The following is a 26,021-nucleotide window of genomic DNA, read 5'->3' on the forward strand; positions in this document are numbered from 1 at the left end:
TTCCACTTCCCACCTACCCATGAGTGCGGGGGCAGGCCCGACCCCTGCTGCCTTCCTGCATTGGCTGCTCCTGCCTCCCAAAGCCCTTGGGCGCAGCCCCCCACCCTGTGGAAGCCTGGGACGCCCACTCCCACCCCGGAAGCCTGGGCCCGCACCCCCTCCCCCCGCAGGGGGGCTGCATAGCGCACCACAAACTCTAGGGACGGCCCTGGTGTGTGTGTGTAGGTAAATGAAATCCACCCTCAGGTGTTATAGTATGCTCAGTATTGAACGGGAAGAAGGAAGAATGATAAAAGTGAATTTTTCAACCATTAACATTTTGGAGAAGAAAGACTTGTCTCTGAAATATTTTACACAAGGTGGCAATTATGGCATAATTACTTGTGTCCAGTTCAGCATACAGATGGAGATTACTCTGCTGTGCATTGTTTGAGGTAAACATTCACTTTAAAACTGTGGTTACTCCATTTTTCTCAGGTTTCAGAGTAACAGCCGTGTTAGTCTGTATTCGCAAAAAGAAAAGGAGTACTTGTGGCATCTTAGAGACTAACCAATTTATTTGAGCATGAGCTTTCGTGAGCTACAGCTTATGCTCAAATAAATTGGTTAGTCTCTAAGGTGCCACTGAAGGAGTTAATTATTATGCATTAATTGCTCAGCTCTTGTTTGGTGTGTGTCTTGCTGGTGGAAAAACTAGCCAATTTCCCATACATATAGTGCACAGTAAATTTGTCACAGATGTTGTACTGAGTTTGCAGGCACATGGACAGACTCCCCTCTTTATGCATTGCAGTCTATAGGCAGAGTGGTGCATAGTATATTTACAGAGCCAGCACCAAGGCAATTATCGTTTGCACTTCGCACCAGCACATAATACCTCCTGTATGGCAAAAGTAGAGTTGCAAATAGCTGCACTTTTGGACCCCGGTGGTAATTCACAGCAACTGTCTGATGATAGGTTGCCAGTCCTAAGAGTTCAATGCTTTCCTGGCTGTGGGCAATGCCTCTAACACATCAGGGAGGGGAAATATGGGATCTGATGCTGGCTGAAAGACCTTTAAATGCAACTCCATCAACAGATGTTCTTGAAAATGTGGCTGCATTTCGTTGTTACTCTTTAATATCTTTAGTGACTGGTTGGCTCAGTGAACAAGCTGTGTGGACTACTTGTAGGATACTGTATGTGGAGTAATGATCTGGACGTCAGACAAACCTACTGTCCAATGTGGTTTTCTCACTGGTATGATTATGAACTGTGCAAATCCTGAAAATGAACTGAGGTGCACGAAAGGTAGTGCAGACTTCACTTTTTGACAGGAAATGTGCCCAGAAGTAGGGTGCTTATTAGTACCTCAGAAATGTTGGAAGAACAAGCTACTACATTTTTTCAAAGTTGTTTGTGTGGGAATTGTATGTACACATTTTAGTAACATATGACAGGATGTGGGCATGTAACTCCAAACTGACCCCCTTTGCAATATACAACTTGTACACACAATATACAATCTCTCCTCTTTCCCCACCAACTACTCCCATTGTGAATTGTGTTTAATTCTCTTTTAATACACTCGAGTGAAATGTCCATTTTACAAGATACTCATTACCTTTGATGGAGGATAGAAACTATTTCCATACCTGTATGTTTCTCGAGATCTGCAAGAGTGTCCTGGTACATGTTGAGCATCTGTTCACAGTGTGCAATAACATTTTTACGCATATTGTCCCAATGTGGAGCAAGGTCCCCAAGCTCTTTTAGGTCCTGATTCCTGCATCAAAAGGAAAAAAAGATGGCATGAGCCCAAATACAGTATGTTAAGTAGGGCTGTGAAATGATTTAAAAAAAATAATCCCGATTAATCGCACTGTTAATAATATAATCCCATTTATTTAAATATTTTTGAATGTTTTCTACATTTTCAAATATTTTGATTTCAATTACAACACAGAATACAAAGTGTACAGTGCTCACTTTATATTTATTTTTATTACAAGTATTTGCACTGTAAAAAAACAAACAAAATAGTATTTTTAAGTCACCTAATATAAGTACTGTAGTGCAATCTCTTTATCATGAATGTTCAACTTACAAATGTAGAATTATGTACAAAAAAACCTGCATTCAAAAATAAAACAGTGTAAAATTTTAGAGCCCTCAAGTCCACTCAGTCCTACTTCTTGTTCAGCCAATCACTCAGACAAACAACTTTGTTTACATTTGCAGGAGATAATGCTGCCCGCTTCTTTCTTACAGTGTCACCTGAAAGTGAGAACAGGCACTCGCATGGAACTGTTGTAGCGGCTTTGCAAGATATTTATGTGTCAGAAGCGCTAAAGATTCATATGTCCCTTCATGGTTCAACCACCATTCCAAGGGACATGCTTCCATTCTCCGACAATGACCAATATCAGCTGCTTCAGGAAGAAGCCCTGCAGTAGGCTGTTAGGAGGACACTTTGAGGTGTCCTCTTAACCCTCAGTAATGAGAGATTGGCTCATGCCCTGAAGCTGAAGGGTTTATATCACTTCCAAAGTGCTTGGCTTTTGGTACTGATTATTATTTATGTAAATATACTCCCCGTAAATGTCAATTTTTTTTTTGCATTCTGGTAAACACTTGGCCTCTGATATGTTGTGACAATGGGTTCCATAGGCTAATTATTTTTGTATGAAAGAGTATTTCCTTTTACCGGGTTTGGATTTACCACCTTTCAGTTGCATAGGATGTCCCCTTGTTCTTGGATTATCATTGTCCCATTCATTATTCTGTGTACTTTTTATCATATCTCCTCTATAATCCCAATCTTTTCAAGTTCTCTTCATATGAGAGTCTTTCCTTGCCCCTAATCCTTCTCATCTCCAGTCTTTGTCTCTATTTCTACTATAATCTCTTTTAAGATGGAGTGACCAAACCAGAGCACAGAATTCCAGATGAGGGTGCGCCACTGACTTCTAAAAGAGCATAATATTTTCCATTTTATTGTTATGCATCCTAATATTCGGTTTGGTGTTTTTAACCATCACTGAGCATCGTATGGAGGTCTTCACTGAGCTCCCCACAATGATAGCCGAGGTGAAAGTCTGTCCTGACTGAAGTCAGGGTTATGTTTGACGTTGACTTTATTGAGGTTAAAATTTCATCCTAGGCTTTTTCATGACTTGATCCAGTTAATTGTAATGTGTATGAATAGTTCAAAATATTCCCTTCAGATGTCATTATTTTGTATGGTCAGTACTGAATATGTTTCCTCTAGAGAACTTTAGGCTTCTAAGCAATTCTCCCATTGTCATAACCATGGGAATAAGAAAATGACTTTTGCTATTATTATGGTCATTACAATGGTAGCACACTCTCAACACTATACAAATAGCAAATACATTCATAATAAAGGATATTCTCCATAACTATTTCAGCTACCTTTACTGGTCCCCTAAAACCCTGCATCCACACTAGTAATCATGCATGCATATTTGAAAGTTAAAATTCAGAGTATTAGTCTGGACATGACTTTTGAGCCATGTGGAACAGGGATGCTCAGAGTTTACCTAACCAAGAGCCAGATTGGAAACTTGTCACAAGAGCAAGGACTACATACTGTTTTACACTGTGGATCAGATTGCAGTCACTCTAAAGTAGTCATATTCATGGATTGCACTGTTAAAATGAGCATAGCCATGTGATTCTTATAAAACTCTGAAAAGTACACTTTAGCCACCTTTGGTGCAGGAGTTCAGAAGGAGAAATGGAAATGTTTGTATGTAGGTACAAAGACGACAGTTCCAAACTAATTTGCATGTAAAGGTGAGGGGCCACTTGAAAAGTCTGCACCTTCTGTCAGGGTGGAAAGGTAGGAAAACCTTCAGTTGAGTTGGAGTCTTGTACACCAGTAACTCTCCCAGGCAATGGTGTCAGCACACCAGTGGCCTAGCCTTTGTTCGGTTTTTTTTTTTTTTTTTTTTTTAAGGCATCACAGTGAGGGAGAATTTTGAAGGAAGATTCTGAGGTAGCTTTGTGGATGTTTACAAGGAGCTCCTCCAAGAGTAAGGGACAGTATGGGAGAAAGCACAAAAGTGGTGGTTTTGAAAATGTAACAAGTGGGCAATGGAAACTGGCATCATGGGCCTATCAGAGGCAGGAGTTTTCATCTTGGCAGTGAATGGGAGATGATAGGGTGCAGCTAGGCAGTGAAGGGCCTTGAAAGTGAAGACAAGTATTTTATATTTGCTGTGATTAAGAAGGGGGAGCCAGAAGAGGGATGTGAACAAAGGGGTAACAGTCAAAGAAATGGACTAGAAGAATAATCTTTGCAGCAGCATTCTGCATGGATGTGAGCAGGGCAAGACTGCATTTGTCAGAACTAGAGAGAAGGATGTTGCTGTAACTGAGACATGATGATCAGAGCCTCGATGGGAATTTTAGCTGTGTGGATAGATATGAAAGGTCTTATCTTAGACCTGGTCTACACTACCCCTGCTGGTTGACCTGAGCTATGCAATTTGAGTTACATTAGTAGCATAACTCAAGTCGACATAGCTTAGATCTACTTACCGTGGGATCCACACTACGCTGTGTCGACGGGAGATGCTCTCCTGCCGATATTGCTTCTGCCTCTCATTGAGATGGAGTACAGAAATCAATGAAAGAGCACTCTCCCATCGATTAAGCATGTCTTCACTAGACCCGCTAAATTGATGCCGCTGCATCGATTGCAGCAGTGTCAATTTAGCTCCGTGGTGAAGATAAGCCCTTAGAGATGTTATCCAGAAAGGATCATAGAATCATAGAATCATAGAATATCAGGGTTGGAAGGGACCCCAGAAGGTCATCTAGTCCAACCCCCTGCTTGAAGCAGGACCAATTCCCAGTTAAATCATCCCAGCCAGGGCTTTGTCAAGCCTGACCTTAAAAACCTCTAAGGAAGGAGATTCTACCACCTCCCTAGGTAACGCATTCCAGTGTTTCACCACCCTCTTAGTGAAAAAGTTTTTCCTAATATCCAATCTAAACCTCCCCCACTGCAACTTGAGACCATTACTCCTCGTTCTGTCATCTGCTACCATTGAGAACAGTCTAAAGCCATCCTCTTTGGAACCTCCTTTCAGGTAGTTGAAAGCAGCTATCAAATCCCCCCTCATTCTTCTCTTCTGCAGACTAAACAATCCCAGTTCCCTCAGCCTCTCCTCATAAGTCATGTGTTCCAGACCCCTAATCATTTTTGTTGCCCTTCGCTGGACTCTCTCCAATTTATCCACATCCTTCTTGAAGTGTGGGGCCCAAAACTGGACACAGTACTCCAGATGATCGTTCCCCTCTATTCGACATTGGTGAGGCCTCATGTCCCTCGATCTGCTCGCTATGCCCCTACTTATACATCCCAAAATGCCATTGGCCTTCTTGGCAACAAGGGCACACTGCTGACTCATATCCAGCTTCTCGTCCACTGTCACCCCTAGGTCCTTTTCCGCAGAACTGCTGCCTAGCCATTCGGTCCCTAGTCTGTAGCGGTGCATTGGATTCTTCCGTCCTAAGTGCAGGACCCTGCACTTATCCTTATTGAACCTCATCAGATTTCTTTTGGCCCAATCCTCCAATTTGTCTAGGTCCTTCTGTATCCTATCCCTCCCCTCCAGCGTATCTACCACTCCTCCCAGTTTAGTATCATCCGCAAATTTGCTGAGAGTGCAATCCACACCATCCTCCAGATCATTTATGAAGATATTGAACAAAACCGGCCCCAGGACCGACCCTTGGGGCACTCCACTTGATACCGGCTGCCAACTAGACATGGAGCCATTGATCACTACCCGTTGAGCCCGACAATCTAGCCAGCTTTCTACCCACCTTATAGTGCATTCATCCAGCCCATACTTCCTTAATTTGCTGACAAGAATACTGTGGGAGAATATGTCAAAAGCTTTGCTAAAGTCAAGAAACAATACATCCACTGCTTTCCCTTCATCCACAGAACCAGTAATCTCATAAGAGAGCTTTGGATGTAGCCTGGATGTGAGGACCTAGAGAGAGCTCAAAGTCAAAGATGATGCCCAACTTATGGGCCTGAGTGTCAGAAGGATGGTGGTGATGCCCACAGTGATTGAGAAAGGATACGAGGACGATGACTTGGGTGGAGGGGAAGAGTAAGAGCTCTGTTTTAGCCGTGCAGAGCTTGAGTTGATCCAACTACTCTGTAGAGCAGATTCTCAGCTGTTGTAAATAGCTCTATTGACTTTATTGGAGCTACAGCAGTTTACACCACTTGAGAATCTGAACTAATAACTCCACTAGTCATTCTATAAAAAAGGTTTACTGATGCTGTTTGCCTCTCTCTCATAGTGTTATTTGGCTTAACTAATATGTGTAACATGATTTGGGATCTTCAGATAAAATATGCTATGGAAGGGTAAAGTTCTATTATTAAAGGAATAGAAAGACATTTTTGAAGATCGAATGCTACAAATCTTAGCTTATTCTTCTTTGGTTATAAACCATAGTACTTACAGTCAGTGTCTCTCTCATGCTCTCTCTTTTGTTACTTGAGTCTATTGTCTTGCACCCTTATATGTATTTCTCAGCTAATAACGATAAAGGTGATATTTACAGGTATTTTACCTTCATGAACTATTAGTGATGAGGTTTACAATCCAAATAGACTAGATATAACAGACATCATAACAAAGTATTTTCAACCATAACTCAAAAAGAGAATTGTAATGACTTACCGTCATTGAGATAGATAGTAGGAGTACAGATGAGAAAAGTTGTAATAAAATCTTAACATCCAAATACTACTTACTTTATTTTGTGGGGGTTTTTTATTGCTTTCGTTTATGATTAAGGGAAGGAATACTGGCAAAAGCCACTAATATTTAACACTTCCATGCTAAACTCTAGATGTGCATCATGCTTCAGATTTAATTTGATAAGATATCATGAGTCCTGTAGGCCCTAACTATTAGGGGACTTTTTTGCGTTGTACTTATATTCCCCAAAGTTCATTGTCTATACTTAGACACAGTATAACCATCCATGACTTGTTTTTCCTATGTGCTGCTTCCCTGCTGACTTCACATCTCACCAATAATTCCGTATACAAATACTCATCCTTTGTATTAGCTTACAACCGTAATTTACATCTGAGAGAGAGAGGAGAATAAACATATCTTGTCTGACAGAAAATGTTTTTTTTATTTCTGTTGGTGACTCATACCTTGATACAGAATGTATTTTTAGTATATATACTTAACTCTTTACACAGTCCCTCTACATACATTTCACAATGATATTACTAACCAGCATGACTCTGGTTTTCATTTAAGACCTCGCATGACATTCTTTGGTGAACTAGAATGTACAGACCAGAATCAGGAGATTCCTGTAACCAGCCACCTTCCAGCTAGCATTAAGAGGCTCTCAGATCATGTTCAGCTATCCACTCATCACAGTCATTTTAGGGTCCCTGCAGTCAGACATGAGTTACAGCAGTTTTGAAACAGATCATACTTGCAATAGCAACTGAATAAACCTTCAGGCAACTCTAGCATTGGGGAAGGGGTATGAGAGGAGAAAAGAAAGGTGGTGGAGCTGAGTCAGACACAAGGATTGGACCCATAACCTTTAACAAAATGTAGGTTTTGTAAAATAAAGAAGTTCTTCATAACTTCTTAAGCTAAATCCTATAGCCCTTATTTAGAAAACAAGTTAAAAAAAACAAAACAAGCATTTGGCCCAACATTAATAGACATGTTTATTTTAAGTGCAGTTGAAAACAGCTTTTTTTTTTAATTTTTATTTTTTTAAATGCTGACAACCAAAGCACTGCAGTGTTCTGTCAATATATGTGACCCAGAAAGTGAAACTGGCTAGAATCTGACCAGTGTAGTTTCACCATTCAGGCTGAGTAAAAAAGTAAATAGTATAATTAGATAAATGTAAATGAGATAATTTATCTTCATTTTCAAGATCTAAGATGTGATAGGTAACACTGGTAATGAAATTATTTTTTAAAAAAGAACCCAATCCTACTTCCACTGACATCAATGTGAGTTTTGCTGTTGACTTCAGATTTATACCTGTTGAGCAGTGTCCCCAAAAGTAAAACATTAATGATAACTGTGGGATAAACTCAAGTGGCAGGTGGGGAAAAACTACCAAAAGCTATGCTTGTTTGTGTAGGATTGTAAAATGATCTCAATTTCATTAAAGTCAGCCCTCAAAAGAACATACAGGAAAACAGATAATTTGCCAAAGGATTTCCTTTTGGATTTTTAGTGACATGTATGGTTTCCGCAAAACTGCTGTTTTGACCTAGTGAATGTAGCTGCAAGGCTGAAGATTAAGTAGTAGAGGAATGCATCCTGATTCAACAGTTGATATCTCTGGGGGAAAAGGGGAAGGATGGTTGTCAGTTAAGCTGTTTGGTTTTTGAACATATATTATGTGTGTATGAATACATATATATTTTTTTCAGAATGTAGTTATGACAATAGTTGGGCTGACACCACTGGAAACTAAAGTACTTGCTATTTCCTGATCTTTGTCCATTACTTTGGCAGTTAACATATTTTCACAAAGTACTGCTAACTGCCAGTGAGCTCCTCCTCACCTGTATTAAGGGAGAGAGAATAGCTCAGTTCTCATGTTGATGTATTTATGCCAGATGAACACTTAACAAAAACACCAAAGTAAGCAGCGCCCTTATTTACACAGCTGGTTTTAGTGTTCTTTATTAAGCATCCATTAGCAACTGGACTGAAACCAGCTCATTTCACATAGACTATGAAATGGTAATGACTTTTGTTATCTAGTAATCATTAAATACCTATTTGAAATATTATATAAAGAATAGATTAGTAGTTTATAAACATTAAATATTAAAAATTTCTAAATTAGGCCTTTTTCTTAAAATTAGGGCAGTCGATTAATCGCGATTAACTCAAAAAAATTAATCGGGATTAATTGCACTGTTAAACAATAGAATACAGATTGAAATGTACAGTATTAAATTTTTGGAATGTTTTTCTATATTTTCAAATATATTGATTTCTGTAAAAACACAGACTACAAAGTGTACAGTGCTCACTTTATAGTATTATTTTTATTCCAAATGATAATCAAAACAAATAGTATTTTTAATACACCTCATACAAGTACTATAGTGCAATCTCTTTATTGTAAAAGTGTAACTTACAAATGTAGATTTTTTTTGTTACATAACTGCACTCAAAACAAAACAATGTAAAACTTTAGAGCCTACAAGTCCACTCAGTCCTACTTCTTGTTCAGCCAATCGCTAAGACAAATAAGTTTGTTTACATTTACTGGCAATAATGCTGTCGTCTTCTTATTTGCAATGTCACCAGAAAGTGAGAACAGGCATTTGCATGGCACTTTTGCAAGGTATTTACATGCCAGATATGCTAAATATTCGTATGCCCCTTCATGCTTTGGCCACCATTCCAGAGGACATGCTTCTATGCTGATGATACTCGTTAAAAAAATAATGCATTAAATAAAGTTGTGACTGAACTCCTTGGGGGAGAATTGAAGGTCTCCTGTTCTGTTTTACCCACATTTTGCCATATAGTTCATGTTATAGCAGTCTCGAATGATGACCCAGCACATGTTGTTCATTTTAAGAACACTTTCACTGCAGATTTGACAAAATGCAAAGAAGGTACCAATGTGAGATGTCTAAAGATAGCTACCGCACTCGACCCAAGGTTTAAGAATCTGAAGTGCCTTCCAAAATCTGAGAAGGATGAGGTGTGGAGCATGCTTTCAGAAGTCTTAAAAGAGCAGCACTCCAATGCAGAAACTACAGAACCCGAACCACCAAAAAAGAAAATCAACCTTTTGCTGGTGGCATCTGACTCATGATGATGAAAATGAACATGCGTTGGTCCGCACTGCTTTGGATTGTTATCGAGCAGAATACATCAACAAGTGTTGCAGTGACACCTCTGATTGCAGTGTAGACATACCTCTGTTACAAGTAGTGTTGGAAGGATTAGATTTTTTGTCAGTAAATATTGGTAATATCAATTTCACTATACTCAAATCAATAATAATCAAAATTTACAGACAGGCAAAGTAAGGAATATGCTGTTTGAGAACCTATTACAGTTTGACCTAAGGAATTTACTTTGTACCTTTTGACATGTGATGCTGATAATTTGTGCTTTAAAGGTTATAAAGCTTTAACTTTTTTAATCTTAATGCTTAGTATCATTACATAATTATTGTCTGCCTCTGCAGAATTTTCTGCAACTGTGAACATTTAAATCAATAAAAAGATTAAAAAAAATGTTTAAACAAACATCACTATCCATCAAAATTATAAAATATAAAAATTCAATTCCACCAAGCTTAATTAAATGAAAAAATCAGAGTTCCCCTACCACATTGTTTCTAGATCACATATATCATCTTTTATGGATAGGTGCATATACCTTTTTCTTTTAGTGTTAGAAAACGTGTAACATTCTATAATTGGATAGTAGATGTCAGTGGGAACTGGATGTATATATCCAAGGATAGAATTTGACCCTTATTTTCTTTACATTAATAGCTGCAAAAAGTGCACATAGAGAGGAACATATGCCCCTCCTTGTGTAAAGTTCTGTGTATTAAAGTGAAATACATCACTGTATCTTGCATTTAAAAAGTGTTCTATTAGAGATCTTTGAATTCCCCCAGTTTTCAGAGTTCTCCAATGGTGACTCGCATTCAATCTCTGCTACTTCAACAATTAAAACAGGGAACTCTGCTTCTCTATCCTCTTCTCAGAAATCCTCCACGAATCAACATGCTTTGAAGGGAAACTACGTATTTCTTTCACCCACCCTATTTTCTCTCTCTAGATTGGCAGCAAAGAATGTGTTTAGCATTTCATGCCCTCCTGTATTGCTGTATAGTAAAAGTAAGCTTATCTGTAGATAACATTATCACACAACAAACCACAGCATTAGAGACCATTTTAATGCACTGTAACTTTTTTTTGCAGCAAATATGTGCTGCTTTCTGGTGTGATTTTTTTTAAGGCAGCTCTGAAAATTCCTCCTTGCTTTTTTACAGCATTAACCTTTGCTCCAAAGCTAATTATGAGCAAGAGGACAAAGAGCTACATAATTGTGGTAAATTAGTATCTTGTGTCCTTTATACTCTAGTAAAAGGGGTTGTCTAAAGACCAGAGGTGCTATTCATTGAAAGCAATCAGTTTAATTTACACAGGACTATTTTTATTCAGTTCTGCCATTTCTCAATAGATAGGTAGAAGACAGGGTTTTCTCCAACCCACTGCTTATCAGAAAAGACATGCATATACATATGCACTAACATCTTTTCAATGACTGCACATTTTGATGCTTTAAAAAATGGACAGAGAAAGTCATTGTCATTATGTTATAGAATTACCTAGAATAAGGTTTTTAAAAGTCCTTAAGTGGGCACACACAGAAATCATGCACAGTACTAAAAAATCATGAAAAATGTCCTCAATGCAGCCTTTTCATTCTACGCCTTCCACTGTGGCTTCAATCTCTTCTGTTCTCAGTGCAATGGCTCAAGTCCCACAGTCTAAATCATCACATGCCAAATTCAAGAACATTAATACCAATTCCCAAAAGATTGAAGAGATGCTTAGGATCTCCAAAGAACAAAAACAAAAAAGAAGAAAAAAAAGACAAATTATCAGTTTCTCTATCACACTTGAATATTAAAAAGAGAACATAGAAAAACACATGGTTTCAGAACAGGGTCTGAACTTCACCAGTATTCTGTGACATTCGAAGAAAGAATTAAGATAACAGACAAATGGATTATGAAATATTTATTTTATTGGCTACTATATACATTTGTACAAGAAAAGTGTACTGAAGATAGAAGAGAACAGATGTGCCTAATGCAGAAGGACAGCCTGATTGTGCTATCTTCGTACACTGGAAAGAGGGCTCAAGAAAAGTTCAGCACTTCATTATTGTAATTTGCTTATGGACTGTGACCATAAACACTAAGGGCTAAATTTATCCTTGGCATAAGTGGGTGCAACTCCCTTTTAGTCAAGGTTAAATTTGGTTCCCAGGGATTAACAGATCCTAGTGGTAAACTTGTGAAACATATGCCGAAAAAAGCTTCTATTGTAGTATCCTCATTCTCTCACCATTTTGATTTACTATCAGCACAAGCTATGTTTCACTTTTGCAGAATTGTACCGTGTAGCTGCTGACATTTTTTGAAGAATTTACCATACTTAACTGAACTTATCTGCAATCAAGTTTGAAAAAACTTATTTGCTTTTTTTACAAGAAAGATGGACATAAGCAGAAACAAACATCAATTTCCTTCATACCCTAGCCAAAATCTGCCAAAAAACACCACCACAAAGCAGAACAAACACACACCACAAACTGGAAACCCACCATAAAACCATACAAAAAATATGAAACTGAAGTCATTTCCTGGTGTACAACACAGAAACACATTCTTAATAATCATCACCACAGAGCTTCAAACAGGAAAGCAGATGGTCAGGGATGAATCCCCTAAAGTTATTAAAAAAAAAAAAAAAAAAGGTCTCTGTTGGCAGGGCCTGTTGAACCCTCCTTGCTGAGTGACTTGAGTAGAATCATCCTCCAACCTCAGAACCGGACTGGACTTCAGAGCGATAGCAAAGATCTGACCTTAAGCCCATGAGAGCAACTCCCTTCCCCTCCAGATTTAAGGTACCTGAAGCCCCATAAAGGGATTAACACTTGAGGGAGGGGAGGATAAGTTAAGTGAAAGGTTAGGTTGAAGTGGGAAGATCTAGGTTAAGAGATAACAGTTAAAGTGAAGCCAGTTTTGAAGAAAATATTATTTAAAATTTTCAGAAGACCCCACATTTTTTGACTGGTTCGATGTGAGCAGCAATGACAGCAAAACATTCTACCAATGATTTTGCCACCAGTGCTTTTGATGTCAATATCAATCTAAAGTTTTCATTTTTTTTAAAGTAATTTTCTAGGCTCTTTCCTTTTAGAGAAATCCTTCAAAACATAAACCACTGTTATGGCTGAAAGTTTGTCCGGGTGATTTACCCTAGAAATCAGTTATTCATCCATTTACAGTGTGGCCACGCCCCCCAGCTGCTATCCCACCAGCATCATAGATAGGGCCTTACCAAATTCAGGACCCTACCAAATTCAGGGCCCATTTTGGTCAATTTCACTGTCATAGGATTTTAAAAATAGTAAATTTCATGGTTTCAGATATTTAAATCTGAAATTTCACAGTATTGTTAACCGTAGGGTTCCCAACCAAAATGGGGTAGTGGGGGTTCACTATTGTATGGGGCTCTCAGTATGGCCACCCTTACTTCTGTGCTGCTGCCTTCAGAGCTGAGCAGCCAGAGGGCAGCTGCTGGCCAGGCACCCAGCTCCGAAGGTAGCACCACCGCCAGCAGCAGCGCAGAAGGAAGGATGCAATACCACACCATGCCCTGCCACACTCACTTCTGCGCCGTTGCTGGCAACAGTGCCGACTTCAGAGCTGGACTCCCAGCCAGCAGCTGCAGAGCTTCCTGCAGTCAGGGGAGAGTCCTGCAGATGGTGGATGTGACCAGGCCTTGGGAGTGGCCCATGCAGAGGAAGGGGAAGTCTTGTCCCTCCCCAGCCTGTCCAGGACTAACAGCTGGAGCCTGGTGCTTGGGAGCCAAAGGGGCCTTGTACAGGCTGTGTGTGTGTGGAGGGGAGTGGTGGCCAGGGCACCCCACTGACCACAGGGCCCCGGGCAGTCGCTCACTCGCCCACCTGTAAGGCCAGCCCGAAAGGGACACCCCCTCCCATACCATGCCATCTCACTTCTGCGCTACTGTTGGCAGTGTCACTCCTTTCAAAGCTGGGCTCCTGGCCAGCAGCTGCCACTCTCTGGCCACTCAACTCTGTGAAATCGGGTTTCCCCTTCAACAGCCAGATTTCACAGGGGAGATTAGATTTCATGGTCTGTGATGCATTTTTCACAGTCATGAATTTGGTAGGGCCCTAATCATGGAAGCCACTGGCTGCCAGTATTCCTACCCCAGGTTGCCGCTCTTTTTGCCCCCCATTCTGCCAAAGTATAGTGAATTTTACACACACACACACACACACACACACACACACACACACACACACTTTCTATTAAGTTTCAACAGCTACCCTAGTAGCAACATTGAAACTGTCAGTACCTGCCCCAGCCCCGGAGCAACTGCAACTTCTGTAAATTTGTCACTGGGAAGATGATGAACAGGAGAGGGAAGCAGAGGCATGGATATCTCCTGTATGTGCTTCTGGGGAGATGTGCCACTCAGAGAGAAGACTGGGGCAGCAGATTTTTTCTACCTTCTACCTCCTGTGACCAGCAGGTGTGGACTAGAATTCTTCTTCTTCCGAGGAAGGTTGATGAAATTTATTTGTTCAGCTTTGGCAGGCATGCAGATGCCATGCTGATGGGCGCCAGATAAGACAGACATACTTCTATTATTTACTCTTCCAATGTCACTTTCTTATTTTAATAAGAGTACTAAATTATAGTTAAAATGTAAACACCTGTTATTTTATGTTGTTATAGCCTCACCCAAGAAGCTCATTATTACAATACAATACTTCCTACTTCTGTAATGGTTTGGTAATGTTAATGCACAAGAAACAATATAGGTGAAATAATCCCTTACTATTTTGACCAATGAAAATTAGGAAAGCAATTGAACTGTGCAGCCAGAGTAACTTGATTTCAACACTTTATGTAAAAAACAAAAAACCAAACCAAACCCAGAACACTTGTATTCCCAAACAGGGACAGGCTATCCATTTTATAAATGCATAAACAATATTAAAGAGTAGAATCAAATACTATAATAATTCATCTAAGCTTTATATCACACCCTCATCATTGTATCTGAAGAAAATCATAGAAATGTTGGACTGGAAGGGATATCTAGTTCAATTCTCTGCCTAGATATTGTCTAGACCATTCCTGACAGGTATTTGTCTAACCTCTTCTTAAAAACCTCCAATGATAAGATTCCACAACCTCCCTTGGTAACTTGTTCCAGTGCTTAACTACCCTTACAGTAAGGAAGTTTGTTCTCATGTATAACCTAAATCACCCTTGCTGCATTTTAAGCCCTTTACTTCTTGTCCTATTCTCAGTGGCTAGGGAGAACAATGTTTTACCCTCCTCTTTATAACAACCTTTTACCAACTTGAAAACTTATGTCCCCCTTAAGTTTTCTCTTTGCCAAACTAAACAAACAATTTTTTCAATCTTTCCTCATGCGTCATGTTTTCCAGACCTTTTATTATTTTTGTTTCTCTCCCTCTGGACTTTCCCCAATTTGTCCTCATCTTTCCTGAAGTGTGGTGCCCAGAATTGGACACAGTACACCAGCTGAGGCCTTATGACTGCTGAGTAGACTGCTCCTAATACACACCAGAATGATGTTTGCTTTTTTTGCAACGGTGTTACATTGTTGACTCACATTTAGTTTGTGATCCACTATAACCCCCAGATCCTCTTCTGGGGTATCCATCCTAGGCAATCATTTACCATTTTGTATGTGTGCCACTGATTATTCCTTCCAAAGTGTAGTACGTTGCATTTGTCCTTATTGAATTTCATCCTGTTTATTTGAGACCATTTCTCCAGTTTGTCAAGATCGGTTTGACTTCTAGGACAGGAATGCTGTCCTCCAAAATGTTTGCAACCCCTCCTAGCTTGGTATTGTCCAAAAACTTTATAAATGTATACACTAAGTCATTATCCAAAGTATTTATGAAGATATTGAATAGAACTGGACCAAGGACAGATCCCTGCAGGACCCCACTCTATATCCTCTTCCAGCTTGACTGAACTATTGATAACCACTGTCTGAGTTGGCTTTTCCAGCCAGTTGTGCATCCACCTTATAGTAGGTTCATCTAGGCTATATTTCTCTAGTTTGTTTATGAGATGATCATGTGAGATAATATCAAAAGCTTTACTAAAGTCTAGATATATCACATCTATTGCTTCCCCTCCTATTTACAAGACTTGTTACCACATCAAAGGAGGATACTAGGCTGGTCTGACACGATTTGTTCTTGACAAATCCACCGTATCACTTAATTTTCTTCTACGTACTGATTATTTGTTCCACTGTTTTTCTGGGTATCAAAGTTAAGATGACTTGCCTATAATTCCCTGGTTGTCCTCATTCCTCTTTTTTATAGATGGGTACTATATTTGACCTTTTCCAGTCCTCTGGGATCTCTCCTGTCTTCCCCAAGTTCTCAACAATAATTGCTAAAGGCTCAGAGATCTCTTCAGCCAGTTCCTTAAGTGTTCTATGGTCCTATCCACTTGAAAACCTGTCTAAGTAATGCTTGTTCTTTTCCCCTTTTTAGTCTCAGATCCTATCCCAGTTACACTCATGTTTCACTATATTAGTCATCCAATCACTACTAACCTTTCTGGTGAAAACTGAAACAAAAAAGACATTTAACACTTTGTTCATTGCTGTATTTTCCATTATTGTCTTTGCCACCTTATTGTGTAATGGGTTGATCCTGTCCTTGGTCTTCCTCTTGCTTCTCTTGTATTTATAAAATGTTCTTCATGTCCTTAGGTAGTCTAATCTAATTTTTTGCCTTGACCTTTCTCATTTGTCCATACAAGCTTGTGTTGTTTTATTTATGTTCATAATTTGACCTAGTTTCCACTTTTTCTAGGACTCTTTTTTTGAGTTTCAGGTTTGTTGAAGATCTCCTGATTAAGCCAGGGTGAATACCTTCAGTATGACTAAGGGCTGGATCCACCACTGCTGACAACAAGAGGAGTTTTGCCATTGACTTCAGGAGGTACTGTAGGATGATTCTGGCCCTCACATGCTGCTCCAGTAGCATATAGGGGGTGCAGTGGAGTTCCAAAAGACCATGGTGAAAATTCTTCCACTGCAGGAGCTGCATAGAACCTATGTATGTAGCCCGAGATCCCCCCACCTTGCAAGCCCCACTGAAGTCATGCTAGGGAGCAAAGAGGATGGATTGTGGCTATGGTGTTGTTACTTAGCATCTATGGAAATTCTGTGCAGCAGTGCAGCCCATGGGCATCCACGGACAGGCAGCTGTCTCAGCCCTGACAGCAGCCAAGAATCTGGGTGCCACAAAAGTGGATTAATGCCACCTTTGGCTCCTGCCCACCTTTCCCTGCACTGTGTTTTCTGTTATGCTCCTGGGAGGTCCTTTTCGATTAGATAGGTACATTAATATAAGAAGATTGTACAAAGCACAACATTTGAAACCTGGCACACTTTTAACTAACAAATATAAATTAATTATAGGAAAGTGATGTATATATTCGCTACTCCTACACTTAATTCCAACTGCGTTGCATCTTATTGCTTGTGTTGTAGTAATCTGCACCACTGATGCTGCTAGGCATAAAGCCAAGCTCTCTAAAGAACAGTTCACACCATGTCATGTGTTATTGTGATTATAAAATGTTAATTATTCAAAATATTTGTATTATTAATCAAACGTTGATTCTCAGAAGATCAGAGCCATGACTGTATTTGGCACAACTCACTGCTCAGAAATTTATAGTCACTAGCCTCTTAGAATTTCTGAGAAACGAATTGTGTTGATTACTGTCATAGCTATGAATTATCAGCCAATGAGATCATCATATTTCCTTACTCATTTCATAAAATATTTTAGTTTACCTTCACCAACAATCATGTATATTACCTCAACTAAAAAATAATGCCTAAGAAAAGATATTAACAGTCTTTATTTTGTAATTTTGTTACCCTTACCTTCTCATATCCTCCTTTATGTGCAGATTGATCAATTCCTTGGGAACATGGAAAGAAAGAGTGCTCTCAGACATCTGTTCTCGGATATGCAGCCACTTGTTGTCAGAAGTGGGAAATCTATATAACTTACAGATTGGGTTTTTTAACACTGTAGAAAAGAAGAAATGATGGCACTGCTTAATTGTGGCTATATGTTTCTTTCAGAAGCGACTACAATGGTTTAGTCCACAAAGGTAACGTTATTTCTCTGTCCTCCTGTATTTCCAAACTTAAGTCCAAAGATAAATGTATTATTCATTAAAAGCATAGCACTGAAGGCTGCACTACCCAGTGCAGTAGATAATTAAATTCTACCTAGTACAGTAGGTATCTGGTACATTTATCATTACCGCTGCAGTAAGAATGCAAGCTCAAGCTCTCTAGCACATATTCATGGGACAAAAGTAAAAAAGCAACTTAACTGATGTGTAATCTCATGCTAAGAGCTGGTAACATTATCTGTAACCATCTGCAAGGTGTGTTATTGAACTCTCAGGCTTCCATACAGTTGAAACCATATAGGGCAGATGCAGCATATCCCAAAACGATTTAGATATTATGGTATATCCTTCCCTAGATACACATACACAAAGGTCATTAACACAAACAGGTGTTGCATATGCATTTTAAGAGGAAAATATGCCTCCCTGATATGTCACTGCAATCTAGCACCCTGCAGAACTGTATGTAACAATCTGGGCTCAATCCTGCAAGGCGCTGAGCACTCTGTCCCTAATCCAGAAAAGGTATTACTCTTCTGCTTAAATTCTTTGTCATGGAGTGCCAAGGTCTCAGCACCTTGCACTTTTAAGCCTAAGAACAGCATGTTTTTTTCTCTCAGATCTGCTGCACAGTCATATTTTCATCAAAATTGCACAATGATGCTCTATAATGAGCCTGTGCAATTCCTGTGCTCTCCTTATCTCTGCCCTTGAGCCCTTTTCCTGTGCTCTACCGATTCTCCAGAAGAAGTACACAGGGGAAACCTAGAAAAGATACCTTTTCTTTTACTTCCTAGATAAGCTTACTGGGAGATAAATGTTTGTCATTAAAACACACACTCACACACACATCAGCTGCTTTTTAATTCAGAATGACTTTAGACTGCAATCTGAACCCTCCAACAATATCTCTCCATCAAGTTACTAATCTTTTCACATTACTGGTAAAAGCTGCGTTGGATCAGCCTCTCATCGATCCTGACACTCACTATTGTATAGTTCAAAGAAATGCATTACGTGTAATCACTTTGAAGAAACTGTTGCTCTTAAAAGCACATCAACAAGTGGAACTTGCAACCTACATTACAACTCACTACTGTGAGAAGTGCTCTCTCCCATTATTGCCTATGTACACTGATTCATGCAACATGAATAACACAGCTATAATGAACAAAGGCCAAACCATCAATGATTCACAAATGCACTTTTAAAAAAATCAGACTTGTTATGAAAATTAAAAAAAATAACACTCCAGAAAAGGACTGAGATAAAAACAATAAAACTAGAGGATTTACATAAACGAGATGATTACTGGTAGGCAAAGTTACAACTCACTTCATAAAGAACCAATATTGCTCATGCTCATTTTTAAACAGCTCTTGTTTATTTCCAGGAACTGCCCTTTTTCTCTGGTTTTGAAGAAATTTCATGAAACTACTCTTCTTCCATGTAAAACTTAAGACCTCCAAGGTATCAACCTCTTTTTTATTAATAAGAAATTTACTTCTAAACTAAATTATTTAATATTAACAAAGAATATTTTTTAAAAGCAAACATAATAATTCTTAATGATGTTTAGCACAGATGAACAGCAGCATTTTTTGTCTACAGATCTCAAAGTACCTATACAAAAGTGATCAGGCATTATTGTTTTCATTTTACAGGTGAAGGAAACTGAGACATGGAGGTTAAATGACCTGTCCAAGGTCACAAAGTATTTCTTTTCTAGTGCCTTATCCACTGTGATAGACGTCTGGGATTCAGAAGGATATATTCAAAATATCACTTGGTTCAAACACAATGAAACATTTCCTATTTTTTCTCTTTTGTTGTGACTTTAAGTTCATGAAAGATGTTTTATTGACAGCACTGAAGTCCTGTCTTAATCCATAGAACTGGCACTACACAGCAGTGTAAGATATCCCAATGTTCCTTAACCAAGACATGGAGTGACAAGCTTCAGACTTGAAAGGATAGTTCATATGTGTGGCTGATTCTGTTTTTTGCCAATGAGCAGAAAGCTGCCAACATGTGTGTCAACTCTAGTGCTTACTGTAATGTAGGAATCTGTTCACTATGAGTACATTTCAGATGCTAAACTAGACATGAAAAGCTCTATACCATATTTAGCTTTATGGGGCATCCCATCCCTGTGTAACTTTTTGAATATTTGAAACATTTTCAAGAAAGAACCTGTAAATTTGCACTCACAACATGTAATAACTCACATTTGCCTGTGCAAACACAATGCACACTTAACTGCTATATCTGTGCATACAAATACTGTTTGTGTTTGCAAACACAGGAATCTGTATGTGCAATAATGCCAAAAAACTTTATAAAAGGGCCACCTTGAAAATTTGGCTCTAGAGTTTTTCTTTTTGCATTTAACCAGAGTATAGGCAACTGTCAAGGTTCCTCCCCCACTCTGAACTCTAGGGTACAGATGTGGGGACCTGCATGAAAAACCTCCTAAGCTTATCTTTACCAGCTTAGGTCAAAACTTCCCCAAGGTACAAAATATTACACCCGTTATCCTTGGACTGGCCGCTACCACCACCAAACTAATACTGGTTACTGGGGAAGAGCTGTTTGGACGCGTCCTTCCCCCCAAAATACTTCCCAAAACCTTGCACCCCACTTCCTGGACAAGGTTTGGTAAAAAGCCTCACCAATTTGCATAGGTGACCACAGACCCAAACACTTGGATCTGAGAACAATGAAAAAGCATTCAGTGTTTTACAAGAAGACTTTTAATAAAAAATAGAAGTAAATAGAAATAAAGAAATCCCCCCTGTAAAATCAGGATGGTAGATATCTTACAGGGTAATTAGATTCAAAAACATAGAGAACCCCTCTAGGCAAAACCTTAAGTTACAAAAAAGATACACAGACAGAAATAGTTATTCTATTCAGCACAATTCTTTTCTCAGCCATTTAAAGAAATCATAATCTAACACATACCTAGCTAGATTACTTACTAAAAGTTCTAAGGCTCCATTCCTGGTCTATCCCTGGCAGAAACCAGCATACAGACAGACCCAGACCCTTTGTTTCTCTCCCTCCTCCCAGCTTTTGAAAGTATCTTGTCTCCTCATTGGTCATTTTGGTCAGATGCCAGCGAGGTTACCTTTAGCTTCTTAACCCTTTACAGGTGAGAGGAGCTTTCCCCTGGCCAGGAGGGATTTCAAAGGGGTTTACCCTTCCCTTTATATTTATGACAGCAACACAAAAACTAGTGAACAATTGTTGCTGTTGTATTGTCATCCTAGAAGTGTCTCCAGTGCTGACAAATGGCCAAAACTGCTATCCGCAAGCAGGGCCATCCTTCCCTATATGCAAAGCACGCAGCTGCGTAGGGCACCAGGAAATTTGGGTCACCTGTTGCTCCAACCCCTGGTCTGGCTCTTCCCCAGGCCCACACCCCTGCTCTGCCCCAGCCCCGTCCCTTCCCCGCCCCCACTCCCCTGAAGATTGCAGCCAGGCCCGACCCTGCACTCACCACATGGTAAGTGGAGCGACCTGGCCCCAGCCTGCTTCGCTCCCCTGGCTCCCAGCTGCGCCGCCGGCGAGTGCTGGGGGGCGGTTACCCCTCTCCCCAAGCCTGGGAGCCAGGGAAGCAGAGCAGGCTGGTGTCAGGTCACTCCACTTCCCACAGGAAGTGGCCAGCCCCCGTCCCTCATGGAGGCCTGGGGCCAGCCCCTGCCACTCCTCCCCATGGAGGCCTGGGGCCCCATACCCCCTCCACCCCGTGGGGGGGGGCTGCATAGGGCACCAAAAACAGGGACGGCCCTGTCCGCAAGCTCAAGAGAAGCATTTCAATTGAAAACTCTGGATCATATCTTGCAAACCTTTGCTCAATACAGGAGTCAAGTAGTCTTATTTGCAGCTTTGTCAACTCTTGTGATTTCTTTGAGAATTTTCAGATATTTGGAATTTTTCTTAAAGCCCCAGCTCTTGGAGTTAGGTGATTATGTAACAATCTTGCTTTTTTTTTTTTTTTTTGGTTGCTTTGTTTTTTTAAGTTTCTAGACCTCATGGTTAGGGAGAAAAGCTTAGAAATCTTCAAAGGCTGAAAGCCAGAAGACAAATTAAAAAGCACCCCAAATTTATTATTGTTTAAATCTCATTATTTTTAAGACAGTCTCATGATTTTGAGGGGGTGTGCCTCATGACTTTTGAACGTTTGGCCTTGACAGCAATGCATTTAGCTTTTCTAACATATGGAGTAAAGGCTTGCCCAATCCAAAACTCCCTACATTTATAAAACTGTTAAATTTATGTAAAGAGAGACTTGCTTATGTACGAACTTTCAAAACATTTCACTGAGCAAAATGGAAAAAGTTCTCTTTTAAAAGTGCATCTACATGTGGAAGCCAGGAAATCACTGCTATTTATTTAACAACCTGCATTTTCTGACATTCTCACTGTAAATGTAAAGACCTCAGTATTTTCTGTTCCTTGGAAATCATTTACTTCTCCACATGCTATTCTTCACCCCCCACTTCAAATAAAACTTAAAAAACAAAAAGTGAACATTATTTCTTGTTTGAACTTCTGTTCACTGTCTAATGAAGATCAAAGCAAACTACCTCATGTTGTAAATTCTCATACTGTTGCTATTTATGGATTTTTCCCTCTAGAATAAAAGCAAGTATACATATTATTTCAGAAAAAAAAACTTCAGTTTTGTTCATTTTTATTAGATTTCAGTTACTTTTCTCCTCTTTCACACCTTTACTTGAAAAACATGGGAGAAAATTATTTTAATTTCCAGTATTATAAATGGATAAGTGAATTTCTAATAGTATAAATGAAGTCTTGAGATAAAAATGGAATAATGATGAGGCTCTATGAGATATGACATTCATTCACATCACTCAAGAAGTGCTTCACAACTCACTTGAGGTCTGTGAGTTTCATGTATTAAGATCCAGTCTTGAGATGAATGCCAATGTCCTACTATGCCTACTACCACTACTTTTTTTTTTTTTAAAGTTTCATAGTTTCCCTGTCATGATAAACAACTCAAGACAGAGTCTCAAAAATTGATACTGTATTACATATATAGGTACACACACAGTATATTACTCCTGGGGGAATTTCGTGCCACTGTGCAATGCAGAATTTGCGCAGAATTAATGTTCTGCACAGAATTTCATATTTTTCCCCGCAGAATTGGGGCTGCAGAGCTGCTGGTGTCCAGTAGGGGCCACTAGACTCTGCAGAGCCCAGCTCTCCAGCTCAAAGTGAGCAGAGCACCCAGCCCAGTAGGGATGGAGGCTCTGCAGCTCTGGCTGCCTGACTTGATCCTCATGAGCCCAGGGACAGGACAGGGCCTGGGAGACCCAGCTCTGGCAAAGGGTGAGGAAGGGCAGGGCCACACCACTTCCCCTGGTGGGACAGTAAAGAAGCTGACTGGAGGGAGGCTGCAGGTGTCTGGGATGGGGGGGGGAGGTTCCCCACAGCTGGGCTCTGAGGGGAGAGGAGTGAGGGTGTCTGGGCTTTGGGAGTGGGAAGAGAGGGGGTGAGTGTCTGGGTTCTGGGGGGCCACACATAGCCCCCTCCAGCACCTTCCAGCTGAAACTGGATCGTCGTAGGGGTTTCTTTAACTCTGTACTCCTGGGGGAATCTTTTTTGTTGTTGTCTGTATTGTTGACATACATTTTGAAATAAATTACCAAAGTAACTGAAACTGGAGTGTTATTTTGACAAATAAAATATGCGGAATTTAAAAATATTGTGCACAGAATTTTTAATTTTTTTGGTGCAGAATTCCCCAAGGAGTAAGTATATACAGTGTAGTATACATACACCAGAAAGAGAGACACTGTTATACACATTTACACATACAGAAAGAGAGAGAAAGCGTGAGGTATATAGAGAACATACATATGGGGAGAGAGACAGAGAGAGATTCGTATAAACCCAGATTTGTCGAGGTGATATCTATGTAATAAATTATAGAGCCATGTGATAAACTAATTTATCATGCATCTCTGATTCATAGGTAAAGTTCAGGTCACGTTACGAATCTCTCCCAGCCCCTAATCTCCCCCAAGTAGCTTCAATTAAAAAAAAAATCAAGCAACCAGAAAAATATTTTCCATTCTCCCCCAATATGTGGGTTTCTCCCCCTCAAAACAAAACAAAACAAAAAAAACCACCAGAGGCCCAGGATGGGCAAGACTCCTTACTGGATCTGTAACAGGTTTTTTATACATAAAAATGTCAGTTTTAAAATCCTGTATCTCAGAGTCATGCAGAACTAAAAATAGCAGCTTTACACGGTTACAGAGAGGCTTCCCATAATGGTTTCAAAGTTCACAAGAAGTATATTGTGATATTTTAAATATAAGGAAAAAAGTTATTTCAAGTCATTTTTAGAGGTTTCTATGATGCCCTGTGAGACCTGAGCACTTGGACTCATGGTAAATAAGGCTTTACAGGTTTTTAAAAAACGTATTTCTATCTGTAATGTATGTGGTGCAAAAAGAATACATGCTGGTGTGGTGTGTTTAGGGTGACCTGCATAGCTTTTTTTGTAGCTTTGTTACTGCTGAGGGATGTAAACTCCTACATTCAGGCTGATAACACTTTTAGAGCACTCCACTGCATCATGTAATCTCTCTTGGTATAATGAGAAAGAGAGCGAAATGGGCTGAGCATATAGACACTTCAAACCAAAGTCTGAAGTGAGCTCCGGAGCAGTTTCTGAACTCAGAATGCCCTGCCAGCAGCCCCTTCCTTTTAAAATCACAGAACTTTCAAGACAATCTCAGATAACATTGTATAAACAGTTGGAGAGGTGTACTCAGGAGTCAAATAATGTGTGTGCAATTATAACTACTTTATAGTCATTAACACAACACCATACGTTGCAAAAAATGGTGGGCCTCATCCAGTGCTCGCTGAAGTCAGTTGATGAAGTGAGCTGAAACTCACGAAAGCTTATGCACAAATAAATTTGTTAGTCTCTAAGGTGCCACAAGTCCTCCTTTTCTTTTTGCGGATACAGACTAACACGGCTGATACTCTGAAACCTGAAGTCAACTGGAGTCTTTCCACTGACTTCAATAGGCATTGGATTGGGCTCCAAATGTGAGAGTAATTCAGCAGAGAACCACTAAGTCTTACTTTTCAGGGCCAGTTTCTGCAAATCCTTCCTCACACAAGTAGTCAACTGGACGCTACTCCAGCGAGTGAAGAAAGCTTCCAGGAGCAGGGGTTTCAGGAAAACACTTTAAATCTCTAGTAGTTCTGAAACTCTTCAAAACTGGTATTGTTGTATAGCAGCACTTTGTCTTGGAATCAAATAGAAATCTACTCAAAATGCATTACAATATATACATAAAAGAATTAAAAACATCTTGTTGTTTGAACTGCTAAAATGCCCTTTGAACATCTTTTGTAGTTTGCTTTTATTAAACATTCATTGGCTGGTGCTTATATAGATGCAAATGTTAAACTTCAAATGAACATTAAATGGGGCACAACATTTTAAAAGTGCTCTGTTCAAAATCCTTGTATGCATGAGATTTCAGTGGTTTACCCTAAGTTCTCGCACTAAAGAAGATAACCTAATTATTTAAAGAATTGTTGATGTTATAACACATACCTGCATTTAATAGAGGTACGCTGTCTTTACCACTTATGCCTTCAGATGCTGTACATTCACACACCAATGCACACTACAAAAGAAAAGATGTAACACTTTGAAAGGAAACATAACCACAAATGGAATTTTTCAGAAGTTGTTGCAAAGAAACAGCTAAAACAGCTAAATATGAATGGCTTTGGGCAAAATATTTGTGATAAGCTATATTTCCAACCCTACCTGTTTTGTACAACAATTTTATTTTTAATTACTAATTTTCTTTTTCCCTGTACAACTCAGTTGTAATATTTAATAATAGGTCGTAACACTGGAGTCTCTGTACAGAAGACAGCAAAACAC

At 39.6% G+C, this 26,021-nt stretch overlaps 1 protein-coding gene across 4 annotated transcripts in view; it reads right to left on the reverse strand.

Annotated features, from left to right (window-relative positions):
- Positions 1-26,021, reverse strand: part of INPP4B (inositol polyphosphate-4-phosphatase type II B) — a 486,205-nt gene that overhangs the window by 144,830 nt on the left and 315,354 nt on the right. For all 4 annotated transcript variants that reach the window (XM_073341213.1, XM_073341212.1, XM_073341215.1 and 1 more), the window contains 3 exons: positions 25,683-25,755; positions 17,805-17,952; positions 1,636-1,766 (listed from right to left, as the gene is read on the reverse strand). In XM_073341213.1, coding sequence (XP_073197314.1) covers positions 1,636-1,766; positions 17,805-17,952; positions 25,683-25,755 — 352 coding nt within the window. The remainder of the gene's footprint in view (positions 1-1,635; positions 1,767-17,804; positions 17,953-25,682; positions 25,756-26,021) is intronic.

The sequence above is a fragment of the Lepidochelys kempii genome, chromosome 4 (genome assembly GCF_965140265.1).
Source record: "Lepidochelys kempii isolate rLepKem1 chromosome 4, rLepKem1.hap2, whole genome shotgun sequence".
NCBI lineage: Eukaryota > Metazoa > Chordata > Testudines > Cheloniidae > Lepidochelys > Lepidochelys kempii.